At 53.4% G+C, this 26,388-nt stretch overlaps 8 protein-coding genes across 8 annotated transcripts; 4 read left to right on the forward strand and 4 right to left on the reverse strand.

Moving 5' to 3' along the window:
* Positions 1 to 4,172: 4,172 nt before the first annotated feature.
* On the forward strand, positions 4,173 to 5,477 carry BGZ61DRAFT_348980 (uncharacterized protein; the record flags this gene model as incomplete). Its single annotated transcript, XM_046240113.1, has 2 exons — positions 4,173 to 4,986; positions 5,041 to 5,477. 2 exons carry the CDS (start codon positions 4,173 to 4,175, stop codon positions 5,475 to 5,477), a joined length of 1,251 nt encoding a protein of 416 aa, XP_046105837.1.
* Positions 5,478 to 5,890: 413 nt separating this feature from the next.
* Positions 5,891 to 7,102, reverse strand: BGZ61DRAFT_530839 (uncharacterized protein; the record flags this gene model as incomplete). Its single annotated transcript, XM_046253619.1, has 1 exon — positions 5,891 to 7,102. The coding sequence occupies one exon, from the start codon at positions 7,100 to 7,102 to the stop codon at positions 5,891 to 5,893; it is 1,212 nt and encodes a 403-aa protein (XP_046105838.1).
* A 274-nt stretch (positions 7,103 to 7,376) lies between these two features.
* Positions 7,377 to 9,390, reverse strand: BGZ61DRAFT_574014 (major facilitator superfamily domain-containing protein; the record flags this gene model as incomplete). Its single annotated transcript, XM_046256145.1, has 4 exons — positions 8,960 to 9,390; positions 8,588 to 8,909; positions 7,466 to 8,534; positions 7,377 to 7,381 (listed from the first exon to the last, which is right to left on the reverse strand). The coding sequence occupies exons 1-4, from the start codon at positions 9,289 to 9,291 to the stop codon at positions 7,377 to 7,379; spliced, it is 1,728 nt and encodes a 575-aa protein (XP_046105839.1). The 5' UTR covers positions 9,292 to 9,390.
* A 286-nt stretch (positions 9,391 to 9,676) lies between these two features.
* Positions 9,677 to 14,750, reverse strand: BGZ61DRAFT_516473 (ankyrin repeat-containing domain protein). Its single transcript, XM_046252290.1, has 7 exons — positions 14,042 to 14,750; positions 13,894 to 13,991; positions 13,667 to 13,837; positions 13,589 to 13,613; positions 12,921 to 13,511; positions 12,685 to 12,874; positions 9,677 to 12,634 (listed from the first exon to the last, which is right to left on the reverse strand). Exons 1-7 carry the CDS (start codon positions 14,446 to 14,448, stop codon positions 10,001 to 10,003), a joined length of 4,116 nt encoding a protein of 1,371 aa, XP_046105840.1. The 5' UTR covers positions 14,449 to 14,750; the 3' UTR covers positions 9,677 to 10,000.
* Positions 14,751 to 15,371: 621 nt separating this feature from the next.
* Positions 15,372 to 17,457, reverse strand: BGZ61DRAFT_448588 (Alpha/Beta hydrolase protein). The gene has a single exon (XM_046245495.1). It carries the CDS (start codon positions 17,096 to 17,098, stop codon positions 15,485 to 15,487), a length of 1,614 nt encoding a protein of 537 aa, XP_046105841.1. The 5' UTR covers positions 17,099 to 17,457; the 3' UTR covers positions 15,372 to 15,484.
* A 1,672-nt stretch (positions 17,458 to 19,129) lies between these two features.
* BGZ61DRAFT_448589 (RNA dependent RNA polymerase-domain-containing protein) lies at positions 19,130 to 21,923 on the forward strand. Its single transcript, XM_046245496.1, has 3 exons — positions 19,130 to 20,804; positions 20,856 to 21,173; positions 21,220 to 21,923. The coding sequence occupies exons 1-3, from the start codon at positions 19,228 to 19,230 to the stop codon at positions 21,704 to 21,706; spliced, it is 2,382 nt and encodes a 793-aa protein (XP_046105842.1). The 5' UTR covers positions 19,130 to 19,227; the 3' UTR covers positions 21,707 to 21,923.
* Positions 21,924 to 22,689: 766 nt separating this feature from the next.
* BGZ61DRAFT_530844 (uncharacterized protein) lies at positions 22,690 to 24,004 on the forward strand (the record flags this gene model as incomplete). Its single annotated transcript, XM_046253620.1, has 3 exons — positions 22,690 to 23,469; positions 23,525 to 23,733; positions 23,788 to 24,004. 3 exons carry the CDS (start codon positions 22,690 to 22,692, stop codon positions 24,002 to 24,004), a joined length of 1,206 nt encoding a protein of 401 aa, XP_046105843.1.
* Positions 24,005 to 24,404: 400 nt separating this feature from the next.
* Positions 24,405 to 25,220, forward strand: BGZ61DRAFT_476294 (uncharacterized protein; the record flags this gene model as incomplete). The annotated part of the gene is made up of 2 exons (XM_046248788.1): positions 24,405 to 24,411; positions 24,778 to 25,220. The coding sequence occupies 2 exons, from the start codon at positions 24,405 to 24,407 to the stop codon at positions 25,218 to 25,220; spliced, it is 450 nt and encodes a 149-aa protein (XP_046105844.1).
* Positions 25,221 to 26,388: the final 1,168 nt, after the last annotated feature.

Consider the following 26,388-nt stretch of genomic DNA (forward strand, 5'->3'; position numbering starts at 1 on the left):
CTCGTCGCGTAAGATGGGAATTTGAAAGCTGCCAATTTATTTTGATACAGATGTGGGCCTGCGGGTGGGTAGTCTGTCGATGAGAGATGTTAGGGGTTTGTGTGCAACTCATCATTGATTTCAAACTCCAAGGAAGTGTAAAATGTTTGCGCCGACAAAGGCGGTATGTGGACTACTAAATCTTGGTGATTCCGGGCGATACGTTCGCCGTGGCTGGCTCGAGCGCGACGTGGCTGGCATGGGAGATCAAGCACATGGTGAACAAGGAGCGGGTGGATGAACGCGGCGTAGTGTACATGCAATCCATCTATTGGGGCAATTAATCAAGTCTGGCATCGCCATGTCATCAGGCAAACAAATTTTGGCTGGATGACGAACGGGCCGTTTAGCATCTCGCTCATCCTTCTCATGCAGCACGCGACAACAATACCCACGCAGTGAAGAGACTACCTAGACGCAAGGTGAGTTGGGGATGGAGATATGGCGGTAGCCGGAGCTAACTCACTAGTAAATCTTTACTCGATAGCAGTCCCCCTCCGCCATCAAATCATGCAGAAGAGGACTGAAGTTGGCCCTCGAGGGCACCGAGAATCTCACTCATGCGCTGAATGCTCTCCCGCCTAGTCTGTGGCGGAGCAAGCCCTGGGGGAGCACGGAGGCTGCGGTCGGAATGGCCCAAAGCTAGATAGTCGCTGGGCTGAGTGTAGCGACTGACGCTGTACTGGCGATCTACAGGGACGCACACGAGGATATGGTTGGGATTGTCAGAGGCGGGGTTGGGAGGCTGGGCTTGGTTGTCCGCGCCGGATTCAGCTCTGAAACGGGCGGAACATCACTGCATTAGTTCTCGACTTCTCCCAGAGGCATTGGATGGGAAGTTGTTTATTGTTTCGGCGACTGCACGAAGCCCGGCCCAGTGCACGGTATTACACGCGCCTGGTCTGGTCCTCATCGCCAGAACAAGTAACGGGGACTGGGATGTGGTGAGCCCGCACTCAAGAAGATTTATGTAGCGCACCGCGCCGGTGGATGATACGCCGTCCATAAGGGCCTGGTCATCGGGTGGCTGGATTCGAGCAATTAATTCGAGCGTGCTCAGGGCCGTTCGTAGCGACGTGAGGGGATGATGGGCGCTGGTGCTGGTGGAGAATGCGGGCGCCCAGGTGCGTAGGGCTGAAGCCAAGATCGCTAATCTAGTAGGGCTGTTAGCGGATGAGGCCTGGAAGAGAGCGCTGAAGAGCCCCTAGCTGAGCGCGAGCACAGCTGGGTAGCGGAACCGCAGCGTCGGGAATTGCATCATAAGGGTCAGACCCGACTGGATCGCCTTACATGGAGCTTCTGCACTAACGACACCACCTCAGGCTCGAGAGGGACGAGGAAGGGCCAACCCTGGGGGAAGCCAAGGATAGCAGCTGCGAGATTGTTTCGATTGTGATAGTGAGACAGCCGCAGATCCAAGCAGCCAAGTGTGGGCACAAGCAGGTTTTTATGTGTGAAGGGGGCTCGGGGGCTCGGGGGGATTCCACGCTTTGCGGTCCCCTCCCTGCCACCACCCAACCCGTCCAGGGTCAAGCAGATGGACGCTGCACCGAAGGCAACGCCTCAGCTCAGGGAACCACCCAAGCCATGCGAGCCAGATGAATGGGTCGAGGCCGGCCGGAACATGCCTTTTTCCCCCATCAATTTCTAAAGATATGACGACAGATAGTGGGTCCTCCCGGGGGGGGGGGGGGGGGGGTGGGCGGTCTCGACTTTGACATGAGAGCAATCGCCGATGACCTCAACGCCTGCGCGTGGCCACGCATGGCAGTGCTCCGCCGTTGTGGCACCAATCTCGATTTTCCGTGGGCTTGAGGGAACAAGGCCGAAGCCGCGTGGTTCGCGACTCACTTCTTTTCGCTCACTAATACAGGGAGTGAATGAGAGTCCACGCAAAACTTAGTCCCGGGGTAGTTCGGTTGCCTTCCGGACCCTTGTCTCCTGCCGTGAGGCAACTCGGGCCACTCACCACACTCACCGCGAGGCAGAGCGTTGGCGCTTGGGTGGCGATGTAGATCACTTAGCTAGGTGAGCTCGACTGCGATGATTGATTTGAGCTATTTTCCTCTCCTCCTGTTGACGCTGGGGACGCGGCGAGGGAGGGGTAGATGTGACCGAGGATGAAGCCAAAGCTTGCCAAGCTCCTCCCAAGCTCCCAGGTGTCATGATAGCTTCTGGTGCCCCTTCACAATGTGCAGCCGCGGATCATTGTACTAGTTGATGCATGCGACGAAGGATCTTTCCCAGAATCTATAGTCAATGGGGGTAGCACACGAGAAGCCGAAGCACGAAAGATTTCTCAACAGCTACCCCAAAATCTCATAGCGTGGCGGTTGGCCTTTCCATGCCCGAACCCTTGGTCCCGTCAGGAGGGTAAGCATGAGCTTATCGATTGCGCCCCACATGATGTCATAATAGGGGTCCCTCCCTCCCCGCCGCTGGCACATAGAACCGGGGTCGCATAGAAAGGCCCGTCTGGACCTCAACAAGACTCCAACATGACACCATTTGCCCAGGACGGGTCGCCTTTTTTTTTCTTTTCCAGATTTTTTACATTTTGCTGAAGAAACATCCGGATGAGATGACGTCTTTTTTGGCCGTCAGTGGGGCCGCGTGTCCATGCGACTACGATGTTGTCTCTTGTCCCCCAATCCTCTTCGCCCCTCAAGCTCCCTATCTTCGGGGGCTTTACCGGGGGTGAGGAGGGGCCTACTCCACTACCCCGACGACCGGTAGAGGCAAACGGATGCCGCCAGGAGACGGATGGATGTGCAAACTATGTCTTGAGGGTAGGCTAATTGCCTAGGACTATCAACGACACACGCCCCCGGGAGGTAGGATTGTACGGGCACGTGGAACATGGACGTCAGAATGGTTTGATGATCGACGTCGCCCCGGGCGCCTTATAGAGTGGGGGATCTAGGCTGGTCGACGATGGCATCATTGCGTCGCCCGTCTCTCAGTCCCGCCAGCGGCATGGTTGCCTTCGCCTCTCGAGGAGTCGAGGAGGCCCAGCAGTCGGTATGGTGCAAATGACGTGTTGTTTAGGAACCCGAGTTTCTTCCGTTGGCTTTGCGACAATGACGGCGATGGCGCCGCCGCCCTCGTGCTGAGCCCCTGCCTGGTGTAACTGAGATTGTGAGGGTGACACGTTTTGTGGTGATGGCGGCAGAGACACGCAAGGTTTGGCACAAGCGCCAATCGGAGAGTGATGGATAGAGAGAGGAGTTCTCGTGGCCGCCAGCTGTTCGAAAAACGGAGAGTTCCTATTGGATTAGAGGCGAGTATTCCTTAGCTGATGTCGATTGCATTAGTTGGCGAGGCTCTCTGAGGGTTGGGTTGCTGCGCCATCGACGTTCGTCTCAGCCCGGTATGCTGGCTGAGGACGCCACGGTCCAGACATGGGGCTGTGCATCACGCTCACTCTCCGCAGCACAGAGCCGCAGGTTTCTGGACTAATTTAATGCAGTGCATGATTTAATGTCCCCATTACCGCCATGTCGCGTCATGGTGGTGTTTCCGAGTTTGACGGACGGAAACCGCGTGAATTGGACGCCAATCGGGTGGATGCGTAGCCCAATGCGCAAGGCAGCAACACCTCACTACATGGGTACGGAGGGCAGTAGTGATTGATTCACTGGAAGCGATGTTGCTAAACCACCGCTATTTCCCCTAAAATTCACTAATTGGAACAGCAACCAGTCAATTTCGTGCAAACATTCTTACCCTAACAGCCACTTTCAGCCGTTTGTGCGATTCAACGGCATAGTGTCGCTTAATAACAGCACCGTGACTGGACCGTGACAGGCGCCTGCCTACTGGGCTTCGATACCCCACCTCAGCTGCCTGAACAACGACCCCGTGATGCGGCTCTCCTTCTCAACCTCATTCCTTTATCATAACTTCACCAGCACCGATACTCTGTATCCTCACTCTCCTTTCCACCTGAGTCTCGGGTCTCAGTCTGTCCCCGGCCTGCCTGCCTGCGTCCTGGTCCCGAGCTGCCAGTTCGCCCCAGACACGGCATTCCAGCCATGAACTCGCTCGACTTTGCTGTCGACAACCAGACTGGCGCCATGGTCCAACGCCGAGACGCTCCTAGCGAGGAGTTTGACCTTCGTTTGTCCCCGACGATGGACTCAGAAATCAAGTTCGAGATCCCCGACGACTGTCGCGACTTCTCGCCGTTTGCCCGTCTCCCCGCCGAGATCCGCCATCAGATTTGGGAATGTACGCTCTCGACACCTGGCATGCACTTCCTCAAGATCCAGTCCGCCGAAATCAGTGGGAGGTGGTGGACCAAGAGCATGGACCCTCTTCATACCGACTCCGAGGATAGCAGCGACGAGGATAAGGAAAACGACGACATCGCCCTGGAGGTCAGGCGTGAAGTGCACCCGACCGTATCTCACTGTGCGAGCTTGGTGCCACTATATCCAAGCCCGGAAGCGGACATTTCGTACTACACGACACTCAACCAGGAAATCACCAAGCTGTCCGTTACTTGTAACGAGGCGGCGAATGTCGTCAAGCATCTGATGACTCGACCAACCACTCTCAAGCTGGGTGGTGGCCGGATGATCAGCCTTGACATCTCCTCGGACATTGTATCTCTGGAATACGTCCCCCAGGATGTTTTCGAAGATGGCTTCCAGTTCACAAAGACTATTCAATGCCCAGGACTTGAGAGAATCCGCAAAGTTGCCGTTCGCTACTGTCACAAGTGGCATGAACAGCATTCGCCTACCCGTTGCTCGGTTTGTGGGCAGATACACAACACACCCGATAGAGTCGCGTATCCGAAGCACCTTTATCAGCTCCTCGCACGATATTTGCCAAACCTCGAGCACTTTTACTTTGTCGACTATCTCATTCTGCGCAAGTCCATGAGTGAAGATGGGCAAGAAAGCAGTTGTGCAGGAGCTGCGGCCGGGACTAAAATTAAGGGTTTGTGGAGTCCCCCCTTGACTTTAGTTGAAGTAAAGCTGACTTGAGATCTAGGCAAGAGGACACCGGGCAAGTTCGAGGGTGGAAACAGGACATACTTCGAAGTTGATGACCAAGAGTGGACTGTTAAATCCAAGGTTTTTGAGACAACGTCGTGGCTGCAGGATCGGTACGTCAAGTACGCAAAGACAAGCAAGCTCAGTTGTCACAAAAACCCAGAAAAGGTCAAGTTCGGAGTACTAGCCTGCGAGTGGACTGTTGGACGCCGTACAGAGATGAGGAAGGCACCAACTACACCGATCAAGAAGGGTCGCAACAAGCGAGCCTTTTGCGAAGAGCACCCTACTTGGAGGAGCCGGCATTCTCCTCAAATAACATCGGCTCTGACGATAGGAAATGCCCCAACTGAGTTGAAGGCTACTTTCCCGTTCGTGTTTGGTGTTTCAGAAGGAAATGAGTATGAGTTCACCTTTACAGCACCTCTACGATGATTAGTTTGAGTTCTGGATTTCCCGCTTGGAGTTTAGGGATGACGTTGGAAGGTTCTATGGATGTACACTACTACGATGAGACGGCCAGACATGATTTCTTTTGTAAAAGGGGGTTGAGGTTTCGGTGGTATTATCATTATGCGTTTTAGAATGCGTTAGAGTAGAGTTATACTTACGCCCACCAAATTGACCTGGCGCTGATTCAATTCTTGATGCTTCGAGTAATTGTCTCTAGTTATAGCCAGAGTACTTCTTTTGCTAATCTCTGTATTTTGTCGCAATGTGTACTGTGTTCCATGATTAGAACCCGGCCTGAATCGGCTATTAGGCCTCATTCCTTCAGCCTGGCATGACAAAACTTGCTTCCTATCACTAACCTTTGCTTGGAGATTGTTTGACGGGGGGATGCCAGATCATGCATCAAGCCCCATCATGGCAAGCTCGACAAACATTTCCTTTGTCATCTTCGTCTTCTCCAACACCTTTGCTGGACGTGTTGTCCATGATCCATCCACGGCACCCAACTCGGCATTCACCAGGTTCCGATACCTCTGAGGGCGCAACAAACCGGTCCAGGCGCTTCGACCAGACCATGCGCTCGGGAGCCCTAGGACGAGGTTGATCTGCGCAACAACATGGCAGACCAGCTCGCAGAAGAGGATGAACTGGGATGACGGCTGAACAATGGGCACATCGGCGTAACTCATGGGGGCGCGGCCGATGGGGCTTGATTTCGGGTCGTTGATGGATGCGTATACGATATCCAGGAGTATCTCGATGTGCTTGATGAGCTGGACGTAGCAGGAGATGACGAGGAGCATGGTTGGGGCGTCGTGTGTGGTGGACTCGGGCAGATCATCATCAGGGGTGGTTTCAGTTGATGAAGGCTTCGCTGGCGTGGTGAAACAAGAGTCCAGCGCCAAAGCGAAGGGATTCGGAGATGGGGGACGCGTTTGCCTCGGCACGGACCGGGTGCCGAGCTGTCGGTGGAGAGCCATGATGATGTCTAAGAATGCTTGGCCATTCGTCATGAGCAACTGGACATTCTTGTAGCCGTCCATGTCGGTGTGAGGCGTGCAAATGAAGTCTTCAAAGGTTGGCTGGACTGCGAAGCGCGTTATGTTTTCCAAGCCCTTGCGAATGTCCACGTTCAGCCGCGACAGTGCCTCGAAGTGGGTGTTGGTTGGCAGGATCAGCTGGTGCTCGTAGGACGGCAGCTCCAGTTCTTGGATGGGAGACCAGATCTCCAACGGAAAGCCGACCGTCTCAGAGCAGCCGGAGCCAAACTGTGAGTTAAACGCCGTGGTCCACTCGGTGGCGGGCACAGTATCATCGAGAAGGCCTTCGAGGAACTGTATCTCGCCGCCCGGGCAACTGTCGGCCAGCACATCCAGGCTGACGGCCGTGTCAGAAGAACCGGAGGCTTTCCGCAGCACCAGGTCCTTCTTCAGAGGCCGGCCGATGCGACGCTGCGGGCCCGGCTGGCACGGTAGGCTGAGCCGGGCGCATCGCGCGCAAGAGGCCGAGGCGGCGGCCGGACGCGAGCAGCGGAGTTTCTGGCGGCGGCAGCGCTCGCAGGCGGACCGGACTTGGTTGGGATGCGGGGTGGGCGATTGAGAGCGCATTCTGAGGAGAGGCCTTGGTGACGACTCAATCGCGAGAGAGGAGGAGAGTAGGAGAATCAAGTTGATGGAAGCGTTGCGCAATGCGGATGCCTCCGGTGGGTGAGACCACAGCGCCGTGTTCGTGGTGGGGTCGGAGCTGGGTCCGTTCGGAGGATTTTGTGGGGCTCTTCGGAGGCTTCTTTGGGTGCCGACTTGCGGGTGGTTGTCGAGGATTCCGATCCATGTACAAGTGATGCAATTGGTATTACAGAGGGAGATGGCTGTTTTGATGTAATTAATCTAATGTGTACAGTTTCTATTCTATGCAAAGTCCAGGTGGCGGAATTAATTGAGCCGTCATGACTTGGTCTCTCTAGATCAGACCTGCTCCTTGTCCTTCTCTCTCCTCCAACCCGTACTGCGTCTCAAGCTCCTTTCGCAACGGGACATCCTTTTCAAAAAACCCCAGGAAAAATGCCAATCCCCCAAAGGCAACAGAGATGGCGTATACCTTTCGCAGCGACAACATGAAGACGTGGCGGATCTGGTCCCGGACGGGCTGCTCAAACTGAAGGAGAAAGTCCCTCGTCGCACTCGCGTAGGCGTCGCCCGAGGACAGGTGCTCTCGCGCCATCTCGTTGTCAATCTGGTGCGCATACTGCTTGGTATAGGTGTTGAAGATTGTCCCCGCCACGGCGACTCCCCAAACCATGCCAAAGGTGCGGATGAATGACCACGTCCCGGTTGCTGCAGCTTGGTCGATCTCCTCGGTTGAGGCTTGGAAGGCCGGCAACAGGGTGCTGAGCAAGAAGCCAGAGCCGATGGCGGGAAGGAATTGAATGAGGACCCAGGCAGCGTCAGGGCTGTCGTCGCTGAGGAGGGCGAGCATTCCTCCGCCCAGACTGAGGAGGAAGAAGCCAATCATGTGTAATAGCTTGTATTTGCCCCATTTAGAGAGCATCAGCGACGATACTGCGGCTCCTGGGATTGCAATCAGAGCGATAGGAAGCATCTGCACGCCCGATCTCGATGGCGACGACATCATGACTCCTTGGAAGTAAAGCGGGAGGAAGTAATAGCACCACATGATGAGAACCGAGTTGAGAAACGTCTGAAAGTAGACGATGCGTGCTGTGCGGTGGGGGAAGAGCCGGATGGGCATGACAGGGTCGATCGGAATGCCAGATCCTTCATAGAGCACGAACCCGACGAGGCCTGCGACTCCTAAAAAGAGCGGCACGAGGATTCGCGCGTCGGCCCACGGGTAGATGGGGCCGGCCCAGGTCAGGGCGATGAGAATTGAGACGCTCGCGGCAAAGAGAATGGCGTTGCCCCCGTAGTCGATGCGACGAAGTTTGGACATTGTGGACTCCTCTCGATCCCATTGGAGGTTGAGGAACATGTAAGCAATCACCATACCTACTCCTCCGAGGGGGAGATTAAGATAAAATATCTAAGTCAGGCCTGGTTAGCGAATATATCCTCGCGTCCGGTTTAACGACTCACCCATCTCCAGGTTGTCCTCTCCACAATAAGGCCTCCGATGAACGGGCCGACGGCGAACCCAACTGTTGCAACAAGAAGAAGAATGGCGATATAATTGCCTCTGTACCGCAAGGGAACGAGGTCTGACATGATGACATCGCCAGCTACAGCGACTCCCCCGGCTCCGATGCCTTGGATTGCCCGACCAGCAATCAGCATGGCCGCGCCATTGGCCCCGCCGCAGATGCCGCTGCCCAAGGTATATATCGCAAAGATGCTAACCATGACATTTCTCCGCCCAAAGAGGTTGCAGAGCTGGCCGAACAGCGGCTGTAGGCATGCGCTGTGGCGTGTTAGCAAGTAGCACTGCAGACATAGCTGCGGGGGACTCACCTGGTTAGAAAGTAGACATTGGTTATCCAGATGTAGTCGCTTCCGATTTTGAGGTCGCCTACGATTGTGGGGAGAGAGGTGATGACGACGGTAGATTCGAGGGACGAGAGGAGAGTCGATATGACGAGCGTCACCATGATCATCCAGAAGCGCCAGTCTCGATTGAAGGCGGGTTTCTTTGCCTTTTCCGTTGAAGGACTGTCCGTCTCATTCTCAGTTCTATCCCCAAGCGGGGCGTTGGAGTCTAGAGAATCGGTTGCTGGACTAGTTTGGACCTCCGAAAGGGTCTCCTTGGGTGGCGTGGAGCCGTCAGGATGCGGTGTTAGAGCCATGAGCAAGAATTGAAAGGCGGTCGAAGGCTGTGTCGCTTGAACAAAAGAATAGAAGATCCATTACTTGTCTAACAGTGAGATATATAACACGAATCGAATGAGAATTAGGGGTTACGTTGACGAGCTTACGACGTTAGGCATGCTGACTCCTCGGATGCTTTTTTTTTCGGCTGCGTCACCCATGGGCCTGCAGTTGAACCACACGGAGGATTTTGAAGCGCAGGGATGAGATCACCGCCCTATTCCCACTCTTTGTCTGAGATGCACACGGTTAAGGCTGACCAGGGATGCCACCTGGTCCGGGATTGGACCGGGTTTGCGCTTCAGCCAGAAGACAATCACATAGGGCTGATAGTGGCACGATACGACGAACTGAAACTCTCCAGGAATCTATTCATCTAGATTTATCTTCCGACCCAAGCCAGGTTCATCGTCGGAGGCATACACGGGATGCATTCTGGGCGGGCGTCGGTGCAATGTCCGCCCCGTCGGTGCGTCTTGTGTATCATTCGGAGGCATTTAAAGCCGAATCCCGCAACTGTTTAGGCACGCGCCGTGATGCAGCAATACGTAAAAAGTAATGTTGGAGCTGAGGGTGGATATGTCATTGGTTGGGTTAAGAGGTCAATATTTCTCAGGCTTAGATGGAGGCCGCACTCTCCAGACTGACTCGCAACCTTCCAGCCTAGATACTCTACCCTATCATGGCCTACTTCAATCTTTGCAACAGCTTTTCTACTCTCTCACCGTCCCAGTTTTTCACTATATCGTCTCGCTTCTGCCAGTCAGGCTTCTCTCTCGCCAGATGAGCAAGATCCAGCGCCGTGTTAGGACCGCTCTCGTCACTCTTGACGCTCGCGTCTGCGCCTCGGTCCAAAAGCAGCTCCACAGAGTCCCAGCAGGCTCCGTTCGCCGCCCAGTGCAGAGGTGTTCTGCCTTCGTTGTTCTTGCAATCGACGGCTGCTCCATTGTCGAGCAGGATCTTGACGTGTTCGGCCGTGCCTCTCGAGGCCGCCGAATGAATGGGCTGGCTTCCGTTTAGCAGCGTTGGAGTGATGCTCGCATGGTGATCCTGGATGAGAATCCTTAGAACCTCGGGGTTTTTGTTTGCAGCGGCGACGTGCAGGGGGCTAAACCCTTCGGTGTCCTGATCGTCAACCTTAGCGCCTGCGTTGATGAGCTGGTTGATAATGTCGACGTTTCCTTTCTCGATGGCGAGGAGGAGTGGGAATGTCGGCTTCTCTCTTTTCAAAACTGTCCCCCTCTGGTTTGGGTCTGCACCTCTCCCAAGGAGATCACTGACAATGTCGGAGCATTGTTCCCATGCTGCATAGAGGAGTGGCGTGCCTGTTGTGTCGGGTGTATCGGGCGTGACTGACCCTTCAAGGCTCATTATTCTGCGTGCAATGTCTTTGTAGTTTTTCGCGATTGCTGTCGTCAACGGCGTCTCATCAGCTGGAGGAGGTGGCCAAACATGACCATTGTAGTATGATTCTCCTTGAGGAGCAGGGTTATCAAGACAGGCTGGCGGTGGTGCCTTGACGTTGGCGCCGCGGTCAAGGAGCAGCTCTGCCACCTTCGAATGATCACTCCGGAGGGCCTCCATGAGAGGTGTTGTGTGGCCAGCGATGTTTGGTTCAGCCTCCATGCCGTTATCTAGCAAATGCCTCATGATGCGGACCGAGCCTCCCCGAGCTGCTGCTTGAACGATGTGGGTGTAATCACTCAGTTCTGCTCGAATGTCGCCTCCTAGCTTCACAAGGAGAATGAACGCCTTGAAATCGCCGCGGATAGCGGCTCTTCGCACTCCTTTATGCGCATTTGCTCCGTGTTTCACTAATATCTCGGCCATATCATCTCGGTCCGCCGAAATCGCGTGGTCAAGCGGGTACGGGTACTTGGTATTTACTTCAGCGCCGGCATCGATCAACACCTGAAGTATTTCCACACTACCGCCGGCTATAGCTCTGAGTAGAGGCGATGACCATTCCGAATTATCGTTGGGGTCGGCTCCGCGAGAGAGAAGTTCCCGAACGATGGCAACGTGGCCGCCTCGGGCCGCCGATTGAAGTGCCATAGGGTGGTCTGAAACAGATCCGGGAGCATCAATCGGAACACCCTGGTCTAGGAGATTCATCACTAAGGCTTTGTCTCCGGCCCTAGCTGCATACCGAAGAGTCTCTTCCTTGCTAATACCGTGCTTAAGGAGCTCGTGAAGAATGTCGATGTGGCCAACAGCAGCTGCAGCGTACTGGCTAGCGGCGAAGCCACTGGCATGGGGTCTGACAATTCCAGAGTAAAAGCGATCATTGGTGTCCTTGATATGCTGGTACTTCAACAAAGATTTGACAATATCGAGTCTGCCGCTCATTGCCGCGGCATGAAGGGCACTCCCAGGGGTGGCTTTCATACGGAAGCCGTCTTTGGCCCCATGCTCCAACAGCAACTCAACCATCTCCAGGTGCCCATTACTAGCCGCAAGGAACAATGGGGTATATTGGTGGTCAAAGTACTTCTCAGTGCCGTTAACGGAGGCGCCTGCGTTGAGAAGGGCTCTGGCTACTTGGGTGTGGCCGTTGGCAGCAGCAGCAGCAAGCGCAGACTTATAGCTGGCACGTTCCGTCTCGACATCAGCCTTGGCATCAATGAGAATCGTGACAGTTTCCAGAGAGCCCTTGAACGCGGCGGCTTGCAGGGGATGGCCGTATATTCCGCTGCGGTCGTTGGTGGGAGCGCCTCGGTCAAGAAGCACCCTCGTTACTTGGGGAAGGCCAGAATAAGCAGCGCAATAAAGAGGCGAATAATCCAATACCTCTTGAGAATCTTCGTCCAACCAAGGCTTATCGATACTTGCCACCTGCATCCATTTTTTGAAGTAGGGTTGGCTCTCATCGTACATGTCCAAGAGAAGAGCGTCGAGTGGTTCGGAGGCCCAATTCCGACCCGAGGTTTCTTTGTGCTTGAGCCAAAAATGACCGCAATAGCTGACAAGAGTGCCTAGATCCGAAATGTCGTCTGGATTACTGATAGAGTAGTGAAAGTATGCCAAACACGACTTTGCGAGGTATGAATGCACTAGGCTCTTCTCCATCGCAAAATGCGAACAAGGTCCGCTCCGGATGGAGTCTGAGACGAGAAACTCTCTCACAGAAAAGTGTGCCAGCTTCACATAGACCTCTTGGTTTCCGTCTTTGTCCGAAATAGCACTGTACGTCGAAACAAGGCTGGAGCAGGAATCCATGAAACCTTCAACATCGAGAAGCTCCAGGTGCTCGTCGAAGAATGGAAAACCAACACCTTCGTCATTCATTGCGATTGCATTGGCAACATCGTTAACAGAGATCTATCACAATTTATTAGCAAGAGTAATGCATAGTCATGTTGGGTACATACCGGCCTGAACGCAAAGGCAATCCATCGCAGAAGGTTCTGGACTGGCTGCTGGTTGCTTTCGTCTATAGCTTCCAAGATGCGGGTGTAGTAAACCTCGAGTGATTTGGGCAAGTCGTTGAGAACTTTCTTCACAGCCAAGGGTGTGGCGCATGTCTTCAAAATCTGTAATTGGCAATCAAGCCAGCGAAATCTTCCCATGATTAGTACCAATAGCAGCATCTGGAGAGTGTACTCACGATCCGTTAGCTTGAGCAAGCAGTGACTCTTCTATTGTCTTCTTGAGTGATTTGGGCCATCGGGAAAATTTGCGTTGGTACAACAGCTGGGTGTGGAGAGCCGTCTTCAAATCATGGTCGAGGTCTCGTCCAGACACCGCGATAGATACAGCTCTCAATTCCTTGAATCTGTTTCGAATACTCTCGAGATCTCGACTAAACGCAATCATATGTACCTGGCTTCGTGACCTCTCAAATATGGTGTTGATGAAGTCCATAACTCCCTCAACGCCGATTGATTCTTCTGATTCGTCCAGTGCGTCGAGAACGATATAGACGCTGTCAAATAGTTCGATTGCTTCCCGAAGCATCCTCACCCAGACGCGGGTTGGAATATGCCAGCCAGTTCTCTCGCGTCTTTGGAAGTGATGCCTATTTCCTTGGAAGTAATCTAGTGTTGATCCTCTTTGGCTAATGAGTTGCGATGTGAGAGAGCTGTATAAGGAATCAGAGTCAAGAGATTTCTGGCCAGACCCGTCGATGTAGAAATAGGCGAGCCCAATGTTTTCGTTGTTGTTGCGGTCAATTGCAAGGTTTTCGATGACGTTTGCACTACCGCAATGTTAACAAAATTCGGTACAGCAGAAAGGCACCCTGCACTCTGGGGTTTTGCTATAGCAGATGCATACCATAAGACGGTTTTCCCGCAGCCAGCTAAATAGAATGGTCAGCTTCTTCCCAAGGCCACATAAAGAGATGAAACCTACCATGTCCGTTTAGCCAGAGGAGTTTGCCAGGGTTGACCTTCCAATCTAGAAAGGTGTCATGCTGGAGAAGCCAATCGCCGGTTCCTTCAACACATTTCTTGTACTCATCGCGGTGCTTGGGGGATTGATCATTCCCACTAAGCTGGTGAAGGAAATGCGCTTTGGATTCATCTGCTAATGTCAATTCTTGGCCTACTACTAATCTGGAGTCGAATTTGCGGGAATACCTTCTTTTTTCTGGTCGATGTGCTCGCTAATCTTCTTCACCTCGTCTTTGATGAGGGGCAGCGAACGAGTGTTATTCAGAACCTCAACAATGTTGTGACTTGATGTTGGTGAGTTATGAGAAATACCAGTGTTAATCTAGGGACTTACGCATTGTCGGCAGAGAGCGCTAGTTGAAATGTAGCCTTGATTCGTTGAATCACGACCAGTCGTTTCTCCACGTCGGATCGCCGCAAAGGCCACAATAGAGTTGACCTTAATCCCTGCTTCTTCTCAACTTTGAGAGACTTCTTCAGATCAATCAGCTCGAGCAGATATTGTCGCAAGGGGCTGTTAGGCCCATCGACGGACTCAAGCGATACGGTCTGGCCCACTTCCGCAATTCTGATCAAGCGCTCAGCGATGTTCCTGACGTTTGCCACCTCGTCCAGGACCCGAGCGATGTCATGAGGGGCGTCTTTGATAGCGCCACGGTATTCGTAGCAAACAGAAACAACCTTGTTGCAGACCTGGACGATGGCAATGAGCGTGCCCAGAAGGCCGATGGGGTCGATCATGTTCAGTGTCGTAACGTGTTCGTTACAGTACCGCAGACCCGACACTGTTCGTAACCGCCTGGAAATCTCAGCAGTACCGGGTGTAATATAATCAATCAACCGCAGCTAGAACGACGTTGAAAGACTGGGTTTCGCGATGCCTTCAGAGACCACGTATTCATTCATGTTGTTGACGAGGTAAATTTGAAGCGTGCTGCGCCCCAGCGTATCATCCAGTTTGGGGGCGAAACGTCATAATCCCTGCTGATTCCCCGATCCGATACAGTCGTTCACCAGTCTGTCACCTTTCAGTCCGATTGCATTCTCATGTTGGGTATTTTTCTAGCGATGATGGAAATGCGCAAGAGACTCTGCCTCAGTGGCGGGGGCAGTGTGCAACCAACTTGGGCAAGGCGGCGAGACATCCATGCAATGCACCAAAATCCAGCCTATTCACACACTACCGCACAATCATTCCAACGGCCTAAGGCGACCAGCTTTTTCACATCTCTCTCAATATTTTTCCATCTGCTATCTCTACTCCTCGGTTTACTTGAAGTAATGAAATATCCAAGAATATTCCATCAGAGTGGACCCATTATCCTTCGCAGCCTGCATCGTTGGGCTCCTGGCGGCCGGAGTCAAGATCACCGCATTCCTACACACTCTAGCGAGCAATGTGCAAGGCGCACCACAGCTTGCGCAAAGCCTCATCATTGAAATATCGGGTATTGAGGCCGCTGCGAGCTCGCTGCAGGAGTAACCCTCCGGTCGTGCGCAAATATCAACAGAGCGAGTATCGCTGATTCTAGTTGAGCATGTCCTAAAAACCTTGACGGGCTGCGTTACCACGTCCCCGGAATTCCAGACCGACTAAGAGCTCTGGTTACGGATTTGACGAAACGTTGTCCCTACTCGCAGAGACGTGGGATTGAGGAAGCACATTTCATCCCGGCAACCCTTCCGCGAACAATATATTTCTACTATAGTCCATAATCTATCGCGAGCAGTGCATCTGATCATGATCAAATGGCATTGTAACTTCTATTGGGGAAATCTACACAAAGTCTCGAACAGCCTCCCAGAAAGCCTGGGGATCCTCACACATGGGCAAATGACCAGCGTTGGGAACAATCCTGAGCTCCGCACCGTTGCTACCCAACAGGCTCTTGAATCCATCCATGGCCTTGACGAGAGCGCCCTTTGCATCGCCATCTCCGACAACCAATAGCCCAGGTACCGCGCAGTCGCCCATCTTGGGCTTCAAGTCGTAGTCCCACAGCGCAGTGCAGCTGTATTTGAAGCCTTCTACACTATTGGCAGCGACCATGTCCGTCATCCAGTTGACGGTATCAGTCTTCTGCTCCATGGTAATGGGGTGGAACCAACGCGGGACCGTTTGGCCTGCAAGTTTTGCGATTCCCTTTCCACCATCCTCTTCAGCAATAGCTGTTCGATCTTTCCATGCCTGTGTGTTTGCAGGGCTGGAGGTTGTGTTGAAATCACAGGCAATGAACTTCTCCAGACGATCCGGGTATGTGAGGGCAAAATTGAGGGTGGTTGCGCCACCCATAGAAACTCCAATCAGGGCATGTAGTTTGGTGATTCGCAGGGCATCGAGGACGGTTCGAAGGTCCGCAGCCAGTGTGTCGAGGGTAGCTGCAACTGGTGGCTGAGGCACTGCATGACGTCCACGGGTGTCGTATCTCAGGATTCGCAAATCAGGGCGTTCTCGCTTGAGAATTTCCACAAACGAATCCCACATGTTCAAGGACGTCAGCAGGGAATTACTGAAAGCAACGGTGGGAGCGCCAGGCTCAGAGTTGCCCTCGAGACGGTACGGGATGGAGAGAGAATCCGCAGCAGTGACGTATGAGATAACAGCAGCGTTGGAACCAGGGATGGTAGTGTTCTTCGCGTCGGCAGAGGTGAAACCGGCAGTTGAAGGCAGTCTTGACAGAGAAGACAACTCTCGAGGCGCGGGCCCAAAGACGTAGAAGAGGGAGTATGTTCGTCGGCCCTTGCCAGCGACGTACTTGTCGAAGATCTCGGTGCGCCAAGGAGTATCCATGGATGCCTTATGCTCTGGTCCGCCCTGGCCATTTTCCTTGGCATAATCGTGGAGCGCATAGTAAGTCGTCTTAGCCACACCTTCGAGGTACGACGTCTTGAAGACGCGCGAGCGCAGCCAGCCGGGCACCTTGGCAAGCATCGGAATGTGTTCCTCAAGCAGCCACTTTTGGTACTGCTCTCCAGCTCCCTCGACGTCCTTCAGCTCTATATCAACCGCAGTGGTCTGGATACCCTCGGCCTCCTCGTCCGTGAGCTTCTCGAGCGGGACAAACTGCGACGCCTCCTTGGTGTGGACCAAGTCAAAGAAGAAGCGCTTCACGTCCACCTGGCCAATTGTCTCCGCCTCTCTGGGAGATCGGTTCGCGCGCAGAGTAAGATATGTCTCGGTCTCGAGGTGCGACATGGACGTCACGTCGTAGGCGGCGAGGAAAGTCGGCTCCAGGCCGTCGGTCGCCTTGTATCGTAGACCGTTGGTGAAGATCTCAGGTAGGCGCAGGCGGGTCGGGCCGTGCTCGTTGTTGTACCACTCGTGAAATTGATCCAGAGACAACCCAGGCTGGGGTTGCATGGTCACGTACAGCATCCCAGGAGTCGACATGACGATGATGTAGCCGTTGGTGTTGATGGCGGGGTAAGCTAGGAGCACCGGGGAGGATCTTGGATGAACTCGGGAAGAACAGAGGGAATGCCTTACGGGCAACAGAACTATAAGAGACTTCGCGCCGAGCGCCCGGAAGAGAGATTTACATGGTAGCGGGTGGAACCGTCCATGGCAGCGACGCGATTCGGCTCGGCAAATGCAATCGGGATGTGGACGGCAAGTGTTTAAACATTTACCCCGCAGCTCACCGAGCCTCACCTTGAGGTGAGGCCCTCACCTCAACACCATTCTGGCTTCCCGAGATTATGCAAGCACGTAAACATCTCGTCATCTACAGAGCATTATGTTGATACCTCTACCACAAGAAACGATACATTTTTGGTTGGTAATACAAAAAAAGCTTTTAATTATCAAGACTACGTGAATAGCAGCTCCCGAGATGATCCGCCGTCACGCGGCCAGCTTCAGCTGGGCCGTCTCAGTTAGGTACCTAGTCGGCTTCAGCTCAGATAGGCGGCTTCAGCTAGTAGGCATCGGGCTATGTGGTTTGCCGCGACGTGCCTGCCAACACTTATGTTTGCTTATTGGCAGCTGCAGGTGCCACGTCAGGTGATCAAACTGTCTCAAGGGCTATTCAATCTGCCACATCCAGATAATCAATTGTCACCCTCCCTTTTAATAATTCTCCAATGCGTGTAACTCGTTGGGATTTCAACACCGCTACCACGTTCTAATCAGCAAGTCGGACATGCTATTGAACCTCGCTGTCTGAACAGCCTCCCGACGCAGAAATGGAGGTCTTTCTAAACAACCTACCCCAACACATGACCAACGATTCCCTGCAAACCGAGCTTTGCCATTTCATGAACGCTCTCGGGATCGTGGACTGGATGTGCGAGAAACCCCGCAAAAAAGGCATTGCCTGGGTAAGTTTACTTCATGCTTCTGACGGGAACAAATTCCTCCAGCGACATATGTCGGTGAAGCGACAGGCGCCCCAAAATGCCGTCCCAACTCAGCCATCCAAGTCCCGAAAAAATCACCAAGATATCGCCCAACTAGTGATTCTGGCGACGCCGGTTTTTGTTCAAAGGAGTGACCGTCCAATCGACAAGCACAAGATGTCCCATCTGCAACACAATCGTGAGAAGCAGGCACAGCCATCCAAACATGACCTGGAGGAGCCGACTCCATTGTTCCGGGTCATTGGCATCGCGTGTGGTCGAAATGTCTTCGATGCCAATGGTACCTTGACATTCGTGGAGGAAACCAGCATTCCTAAAATGAACAACGCAAGTGTGAGGTTTAATTCAAGGCTCATATCTGTTTCGATCAGTCAGATACTCGAAGATGGAGCTCGCCTAGAATTCCACAACCACACCATTCAGGATCTCGTCGCGGAGACTGGCGGTTACTCGCTCACACTCGTTCTCACAGAGCCGCCAAGGATGTTCATACCTGGATCCTCCCTAGACGCTCAAATGAAGTGGCGGAGAGTTCGAAGCATATCATGGTGGAATTCGCATGAACCCCATGTAGCCACCAATTTGGTATACCGAATCACACTCGCCAATGCACGGGGTCTCGCAGAGATTGCCACCTTTCTCAAGCGTCGCCCATTCTTGGAAATCACCCGCCATCACCTTCCGATCATGCAGAGCTACCAGATTCCAGACTACAGACAGCAATTCGATGCTAGGAATAGACAAATGATGTCTTCAGGGCTTGTCCCGTTCGCCCTTCTTTTCCAAGTTGAAGCTTTGGTGCGCAACAACTACTTACGGCCATCGAGTGGGATTCATCTACTCAATATTCTGAAAGAATTTGCTTTGGATTCCATGCAGGATAATGTTGCCTTTCCGGTCACTACTGATACCTTGAAGCAACTTTCGTTGAGCATTCCTTATCCTTGTCCAGGGACAGACCCTGACGAGCTTGACGCTCTCCAAATCATGGAAAAGGTTAGGCAGGCCGAGCATTATGCCCGGGTCGAGGATCCCCACAGAGACCCAATCTATGGAGCAAGAGTATCACGCCACCAAGCTTGGGTATTCAAAGCCACGGTTACGCCAACCCGAGTCCTCCTCAATGGCCCAGACGCCGAGAGCAGGAACAGGGTCTTGCGGATGTTTCCAGACCACAACGACTTCTTTCTCCGTGTCACGTTCTGCGATGAAGATGGGCAGGACCTAGATTTCAGCCCAAGGGTTTCCAACGAAGAAATCTTCCGCCGATACAGATCTGTGCTACGCGATGGCATCGAAGTCGCGGGCAGATCATTTTCATTCCTCGGGTTCTCCCACTCTTCGCTTCGTGCCCATTCTGTTTGGTTCGTGGCTCCCTTCAACCAAAACACTTACACCACGATCCTATCGTCTTTGGGCGACTTTAGCGACATTCGAGTCCCAGCGAAGTGTGCAGCCCGAATAGGGCAGGCGTTCTCAGAGACTCCGTATGCCATTACTCTCGCCAATTGTGGCATCGGAATCGTCGATATACCCGATGTCAAGTCAGCCGATGGTTCTCGAGTGTTTAGTGATGGGGTGGGGACGATTTCCATGGAAGCTCTGCAAGAGATTTGGCCCGCCCTATCCGCGCGATCCGCACCACCAACCTGCCTCCAGATCCGTCTGGGTGGATACAAGGGAATGGTTTCTTTGGATTCAAGACTGAGGGGCAAGATGCTCTGTTTGCGAAAAGAGTCGATGATGAAATTCCCGAGTAATGACCTCACAGAGCTAGGGATTTGCGACACGTCTTCCAGGCCCCTCCGACTCGTGCTCAATCGTCAGCTGATCAAAATCATGGAGGACATGGGGACCGAGGAACAATGGTTCTTCAAAATGCAGCAAAAGGCGTTGAATATATTTCGCACCGTCACAGCCAACGCACAGAATACGAGCAAGTTCTTAAGGCACCAAGCCATCGGTGTCAACGCAGGGTTTTCGAAGCTTGTGACAGACCTGGACAGAATGCGCATCGACTATCGTCGTGACGAGTTCATGAAGTCGGCCGTTGAACACGTTGTCCTCCAAGAGCTGCGATTGTTGAAGCACAAGGCTCGAATACCGGTTGAGCATGGGGTGACGTTGTTCGGCATCATGGACGAAACCGGATTTCTAGAAGACGGCGAGGTGTATGTGACTTATGACAAGAGATGGAGTGGGTCTGGCGCCCGCATCCCTGAAACCCTTAAGGATGGCTCGATTATCGTTACTCGCTCGCCGGCTCTCCATCCAGGAGACGTCCGGTGGGTTCAAATGGTGACCCCTCCCAGAGGGCACCCGCTTCGGGACCTCGAAAATTGCATCGTCTTCAGTCAAAAAGGCACTCGAGATCTTCCAAGCATGTTAAGTGGAGGGGATCTTGACGGTGATATCTACAACATCATTTGGGACAGAGACGCGACCCCCAAGAGGATGTTCCCACCAGCGGACTATCCACGGGTCACTCCAATTTCTCTCGATCGACCGGTGACTCGTGATGATATTGCCGATTTCTTCATCAATTTCATGAAAACTGACCTGCTTGGGATGATTGCAACACGGCATGTGATCCTGGCCGATGCGAAGGCAGAAGGAACAGTCGCCCCAGAATGCGTCCGCCTAGCGAACCTTCATTCCACTGCTGTGGACTTCTCAAAGACCGGAATCCCAGTCGAGTTTTCCGAATTGCCCCGGGCTCCTCAATATCGACCTGACTTGTAAGTCTTCGAGCCATAATGAGTTGGAAGCATACTAATGAATCCCTTAAGCCTTGCCAGGGCACCGCCTCTGGAACTCCATGATCTTGGTCAGATTAGCTACAATAAAGACCCAGAAGACGGCGGCGACGGCGATGTCATGGTGGCACCGAAGCACAAATTCTACAAGTCCGAAAAGATGTTGGGCAAATTGTTCCGCGATATTGACGAGGAGAAGATTTGGGACGAGGACATCCATAGAAAAGTCAACACTGCAGGTCCGTCGGTCTGGGAACAGCTGCTTGGATTGGTGGGGGTCAAGCTAAGTCAGCGCGGCTTTAATATTGACTGGGAGCGCAAGTCGCAGGAGGCGTGGAAGATTCGTAACAAGTAAGTCGGGCGAAAACTTGCGGATATCCCTCTAACCCAATTACAGTTACGACTCTGCGGTAGAAAATCTCATGTTCGATTACTCAGATAACCCACGGTCAAGCCTGACAGAGGTGGAGGTGTTCTGCGGCTTCATCCTAAACAAGAGAGGCGGGCAGACTCGAAGGCAACGCGACTCGTCAATAAAACTCAAGGAAGAGATTGATCGAGTAATGACATGGATCGTCAAGTTAATGCGGAATCGGGAGACGGGCAACGATGCAGAGACAATGGCGCCCAGGGCCCCTGAGGGGAGCGAGGCTGTGGTTGAGCTATGCTGGGCTTGTTTGGCAATCGGCTGTATCAGCGAAGCCGGCGCATCGCCCCCCTCGTATCACGGCTCATGTGAGCTTCGCAGCTTCCGGGTGGTGGCAGCGTGCTGTCTGGTCAAAGAGTTCAACTTGTTGATGAATGATGTGGAGGTAGGCTCGGGCGGATATGTGGGAGTAAGGGGAGGAGGGTCTGGCAGAACCATGACGGTGGTGAGGAGGTGACCCGTTATGAGCGCAACATGTATTACCCCATTCTGTTATGTAGCAGGAACGGTGGTTCGTATAGTCATGTCGCTGCCTGCTCCCAGTCTCTGAAGTTTAACTGTAGGACTATGCATTTGGGGAGAGTAAAGTGTGGAGGACAAAAGACGACGCCATAGGACCATGGTCTCAGTCTAGGACGTCTTTACGCAATCAGGTGCAATACATTCATACAATAATATGTAATATTTATATAATCCCTACAAAACAAACCCTTCGAATGCCCAATGCCCATCCTTCGACTGCAATCAATGCCATTCGAGGTTGCATTTGAGTGGCTCGTTGCCGTGTTTCACCAGCTCCAGCTACCCTATATCTTCCACAGTACATCGCAGTCAGCCTCGCAGCTCGCCAACACATCCATCGACCAGTCTAGACCCTACGTGCATCTCTCGCACTAGCATCATCCTTGACCCGCGGCCTCGTGTTCACGTTTATCTTGTCGGATCGAAGAGCCCCAACTTCTCCATTTTATCCAACAGCTCGCCACTATTTCGCTCTATCCTCTGTCCTCTGCGTCAATTGCCTGGTCAATACGAGCGGCGTGCTGGGTTACGTCACGTTGATTTCGACTTTCACATGATCCTCGGCGGGGTATTTTGTTCACTGTCATCAGCGCTAGGCTCCCTGTTCGACTGATAATACGTCTCGCGACATCAGCGCCTCAGCCTCATTGGATGCTGGTTCATCAGCTCATCGTCTGACTGTATTCAACCCATCGCCGCCCGTTGCCTCAGCGCTCGCCTTGTCGACAGCAAGACTGAGATTTCGTCTCAGGGATCTTGGGTTTTGGAGTCTCACTTCAGAGTCTCGCATGACCCAGTAACCGGCTGCTGAAGATGCCTACGGGCCGGCGAAATTGAGTACGGACGCCTGTGACGGCTGGTCCCACATCGCAAATCCTGAACGCTCAGCCCGTATTTGAAGGCGCCCGAGAGAAGAAGATGGCGGCGGATAGGATGAGACGGTTGCTGCAGCAGCGGGTGTTGGGTGAAACCGCGGGGCCCACAAACGATGAGGGCATCACGCCAACGAGGGCCGCCAGCGAGCATCGCGATACCGGCATGCAGCTTCGTGTGAACGGTGGGAAGCAGCCTGGAGTCGAGGATTGCAGCGTCCAAGGCTTGACTACGTTGATTGCGCTCTCGACTCGCCATGACCGCCTTGGAAACATCAACAATGCGCTCGGTCGCATCCTCGAGCTTCCCATGGAGCTGCAATTCATCATCCTGCGCTTCCTCAACTTTGGTGACCTCGAGCGCCTGCGCCGAACCTGCCACTTTTTCCGCGATAACATCACAAAACCGATGATCCGCGAGCTCTTTCCCAGCCTCAAGTACGAGCTGCTTTCGACTTGCTACCAGTGCCTCTGCTACGACCCGCTCCGGGGGCGTCTTGTGAGGCCCGAGGAGACGAATGAGCGCTATCCCTTCGCCAGCGAATGCCTCGACTGCGTCGCCAAGGGAAGGGGATTCATGGTTGGCCATAAAATCACGCTGGGCGATTTTACGTATGTGTGGGTGTGTCGGTGGTGCGGGTACCCTATTTCGTATGATGGCGCGTGGAATCAACCCGAGTTCCATCACCGCTGCTACAGGAGGTTTCACAAGGTCTTGTTCTACTTTTTCCTGGTGGGATGTGCGCAGTGGGTTGCTATTATCGTGGGATCGGCGTTGTGTTGGAGTTTTTATCGCAAGGAGACGATAGTGCTGGCACCGACGACTGTGAGTCCTCCATCTCGGCCAGTGAGTGGAAGAGATTAATAACTGACTGTGTTAGGTAAACTTCTTCCTGGCAATTTGGGTCTTTTGCTTGACGTTGATAAGAAACGAGGAACTGAGGACTTACCACTTCACATTGTTCCTGGAGTTGAGTGCCCTGGGACTTTGGGTGGCTCCCTTGTATACCATCATCAAGGACGCAAACGCATCGTCAGCCGGATTCTCGAAAGCTGTTGTTGCGACTCTGTTCTTCGTCGCCCTAAACATGTAAGTTTCACAACTCCTGACCCTCCGCTGACGCGCTGTATACTGACTGAGAAGGTGGTTCCGTCTTCTCAACGTCCTTGGCAACATGATACTTGTGTGCGAGTACAAGCTCTGGCGTCGCCATCGACCTGAACTAACCCTGGGCCAACGGATCCTGTACAAAACCATTACCGTGCTGGTATTTTGGACGTACCCACAGAGTGTAGAACAAGTCTATCCGGGGAAATGGTGGTTCACGCGCCGACGAAACACCGTGCCTTGGGAAGTGTGACCTGCAAAGCAGTGAAGTGGAGAAGCACTGTGTTTGTCCCGCTGGAGTAAAGGGGGCTGGTCAACAGGATCCGCATGCGCACTACTGCACTCCGCGACGGACAACGGGACTGAATCCTGGGGTACCGCGCCGGAGACATGGAAGTCTCCCCGAGCGCACAACAGAGCACATAACAACCAAGACATAGGAGATTGGCGAGGCGCATATCGCGCAATCTGTTGACATATTTCCTTGAGTTTGCCTTTTCAGTGTAGATAGACCGACGCCAAGTACCTAGTCGCTTGACACATTTGGACATAGAAGCTAGAAGAATGTCATGACCTCACCACCAAGCTTGAGCTGAGTCTGATCCATTGTGGCGCCAGGATGGGAGATTGGCCTCCATGTCTGGTGAGAAACCATGGCTGGTAGGTGGTTAGTGAGCCCCTCAGAACCGCCGACTAACTCAAGACGGTCTCGAAGGAGGCCCAAGTCGGGCAGGCTTCTTGCTTTGTTTCACGGGGCGTCCTATTTCAGGATCCCTGGACGGGGAGATTACGTTGACGGCGTTGTTGAGGCCCTCATGTTGAAAATTCCGCCTACTACGCAGTAGAACGGCTGTTCAGCTCGTAGGCATCACGACGATGAGCTGAAACGCCCCCCTCAGGCTTCCTGTCTGAGGGCTTTTGGCGTGGCTGCTAATGACATTAGGATTGCAAAAGCCCCTGAAGATGAGCACCAACTTCAGTGACTGTGCTTCTAATCTCCTTTCTTGGACGCCTTTTGCTCTCCAGCTCGATCCCAAGTGTCTGACCAGGAGGAGTCTCGACCAGTGCCCTGGCGGTCCCCGGAAATACGGGTGGCCACACTTTGGAAATCCTTGCTTCGCCAGTGTCCAGTCGTCATTGTTGGCCGCTTGCATGTGCTGGTATCTTTGTCTGTTGGCTTCCGGCGATCCAATGCCGGACAAGCCGACCCAGTCTCTCAACACATTGAAGGCGACTGGCGTCACGCCAGGCTCGTGGTTTGCTCCACCGGAGGCTCGGCAGTTCGCAGCTACCGCGCCGACTCACGCACCAACTGCCTCTTTGATTTTGGTGTGGTGGTCGGGATTCGCGCTTCACTTCACCACAGAGACGATCAGCTCGAGGCGAAAGAGGGCACTGACTTGTTCGTCTTCACCGCCTGGATCTTCTTTGTACTTTGCCAGCGCGGCGACGGGGGGACCTTTGGATAACTCCTGAAAGGGCCGCTTTGGAGTTTAGAGGGATGATATCGTAAAGAAGGGGGAGTGCCTGCAATGAATATGGCATTGCTGGGGGATATTGGTGCCAGTTGACAGCTGACAGTGCCGCAGTTACAGGCAATTAAATGTCTAGAAATACCCACCATGTTGAAAAAAGTTCAGCTATTTCCACTGTATTCCCAAATATATTTGGATTTGGTACTTGATGAATTATTGGTGATGACGATCTGGTTGTCGCTTCTCATGAAGATAACGCTAGGTTGAACGGTCTGTGTAAGTTATTATAACGCGGACTATGCTGAGCACGGTGATTAAAAACAAAAAAATACACCCGGAAGCTACAGGGACCAGGACAGCATGAATGGACAATTAAACTAGATTGGATTGATGGTGTAGAAGAGATGCGCAGACTCAGGCTTACGTCCATCCATCCGCATCGTAGTGGTGGAGGGAGTTGAGAGGTACGTACCCCCTGAGTACACGAAGTGCCCGACTGCGAACTGGGGGTGGTACGTACCTACTGTTTCACGTGATGTAGGGGTGGTCGGGATTCGCGCGGACTTATCTTCCCCCGAAATTCCTTTCAACCCCAAAAGCCAAGTACCGAAAGATGGTTCGATATGTTTGCTTTGATTGGAGGCTGATGAATGCCACTTGGTGCACTGGCTGCCCTTGGTGCACCAAGTGACAGGGCCAAAGTTGCGGAGCCGCGATTTGCGGATACTACCTCATTAGCGGCTGCCTCGGAGCCGCAGCCACGACGTCTGCCCGTCGTTTCGTTCCCCTCATCTGGCTCATCTGGGCTTCTCTTTGGGCGGCCCGTCTCTGGCGCTCTCGCTTCTGGCGGCCCTGGTTGGCGCACCTGCACCGGGGGGAGGGAAGGGGGGCTTTTTTGGGGACGTTCTGAGGCGGCTCAGGGTCTCAGGTGTCTGTCTCGCGGGCTTCTAGGCCTGGACGCCGTGTACGGTACTTCGTACAGCAGGCTAGCAGCAGTAGCACGCCCAATGAGTCAAGCAATAACATGGCCGGAAGCGGGTGGGGTGTGAGAGGAGGAAAAGAAGAGGGAGGGAAGACGTTGGTCGCTGGCGAAGATGGCGGTCATCGGACGCAACGCAATTGTTGAGGTGCATTGCCCATTTCCCATTTGAGATGTGATTTA

This window comes from Ilyonectria robusta (assembly GCF_021365365.1).
Source record: "Ilyonectria robusta strain PMI_751 chromosome Unknown BGZ61scaffold_7, whole genome shotgun sequence".
Lineage (NCBI taxonomy): Eukaryota > Fungi > Ascomycota > Sordariomycetes > Hypocreales > Nectriaceae > Ilyonectria > Ilyonectria robusta.

What these genes read in the sequence shown, in the direction of transcription:
- BGZ61DRAFT_516473 (XM_046252290.1), bottom strand. Translation starts at nt 14,448, where the DNA reads ATGATCGACCCCATCGGCCTTCTGGGCACGCTCATTGCCATCGTCCAG. An exon ending in GCGCTCTCTGCCGACAATGC is followed by an intron (nt 13,992 to 14,041) that starts GTAAGTCCCTAG and finishes ACCAACATCAAG; the next exon opens with TCACAACATTGTTGAGGTTC. An exon ending in TGCGGGAAAACCGTCTTATG is followed by an intron (nt 13,512 to 13,588) that starts GTATGCATCTGC and finishes ACATTGCGGTAG; the next exon opens with TGCAAACGTCATCGAAAACC.
- BGZ61DRAFT_448588 (XM_046245495.1), bottom strand. Translation starts at nt 17,098, where the DNA reads ATGTCGACTCCTGGGATGCTGTACGTGACCATGCAACCCCAGCCTGGG.
- BGZ61DRAFT_448589 (XM_046245496.1), top strand. Translation starts at nt 19,228, where the DNA reads ATGTTTCCAGACCACAACGACTTCTTTCTCCGTGTCACGTTCTGCGAT. An exon ending in CCTCAATATCGACCTGACTT is followed by an intron (nt 20,805 to 20,855) that starts GTAAGTCTTCGA and finishes GAATCCCTTAAG; the next exon opens with CCTTGCCAGGGCACCGCCTC. An exon ending in GCGTGGAAGATTCGTAACAA is followed by an intron (nt 21,174 to 21,219) that starts GTAAGTCGGGCG and finishes ACCCAATTACAG; the next exon opens with TTACGACTCTGCGGTAGAAA.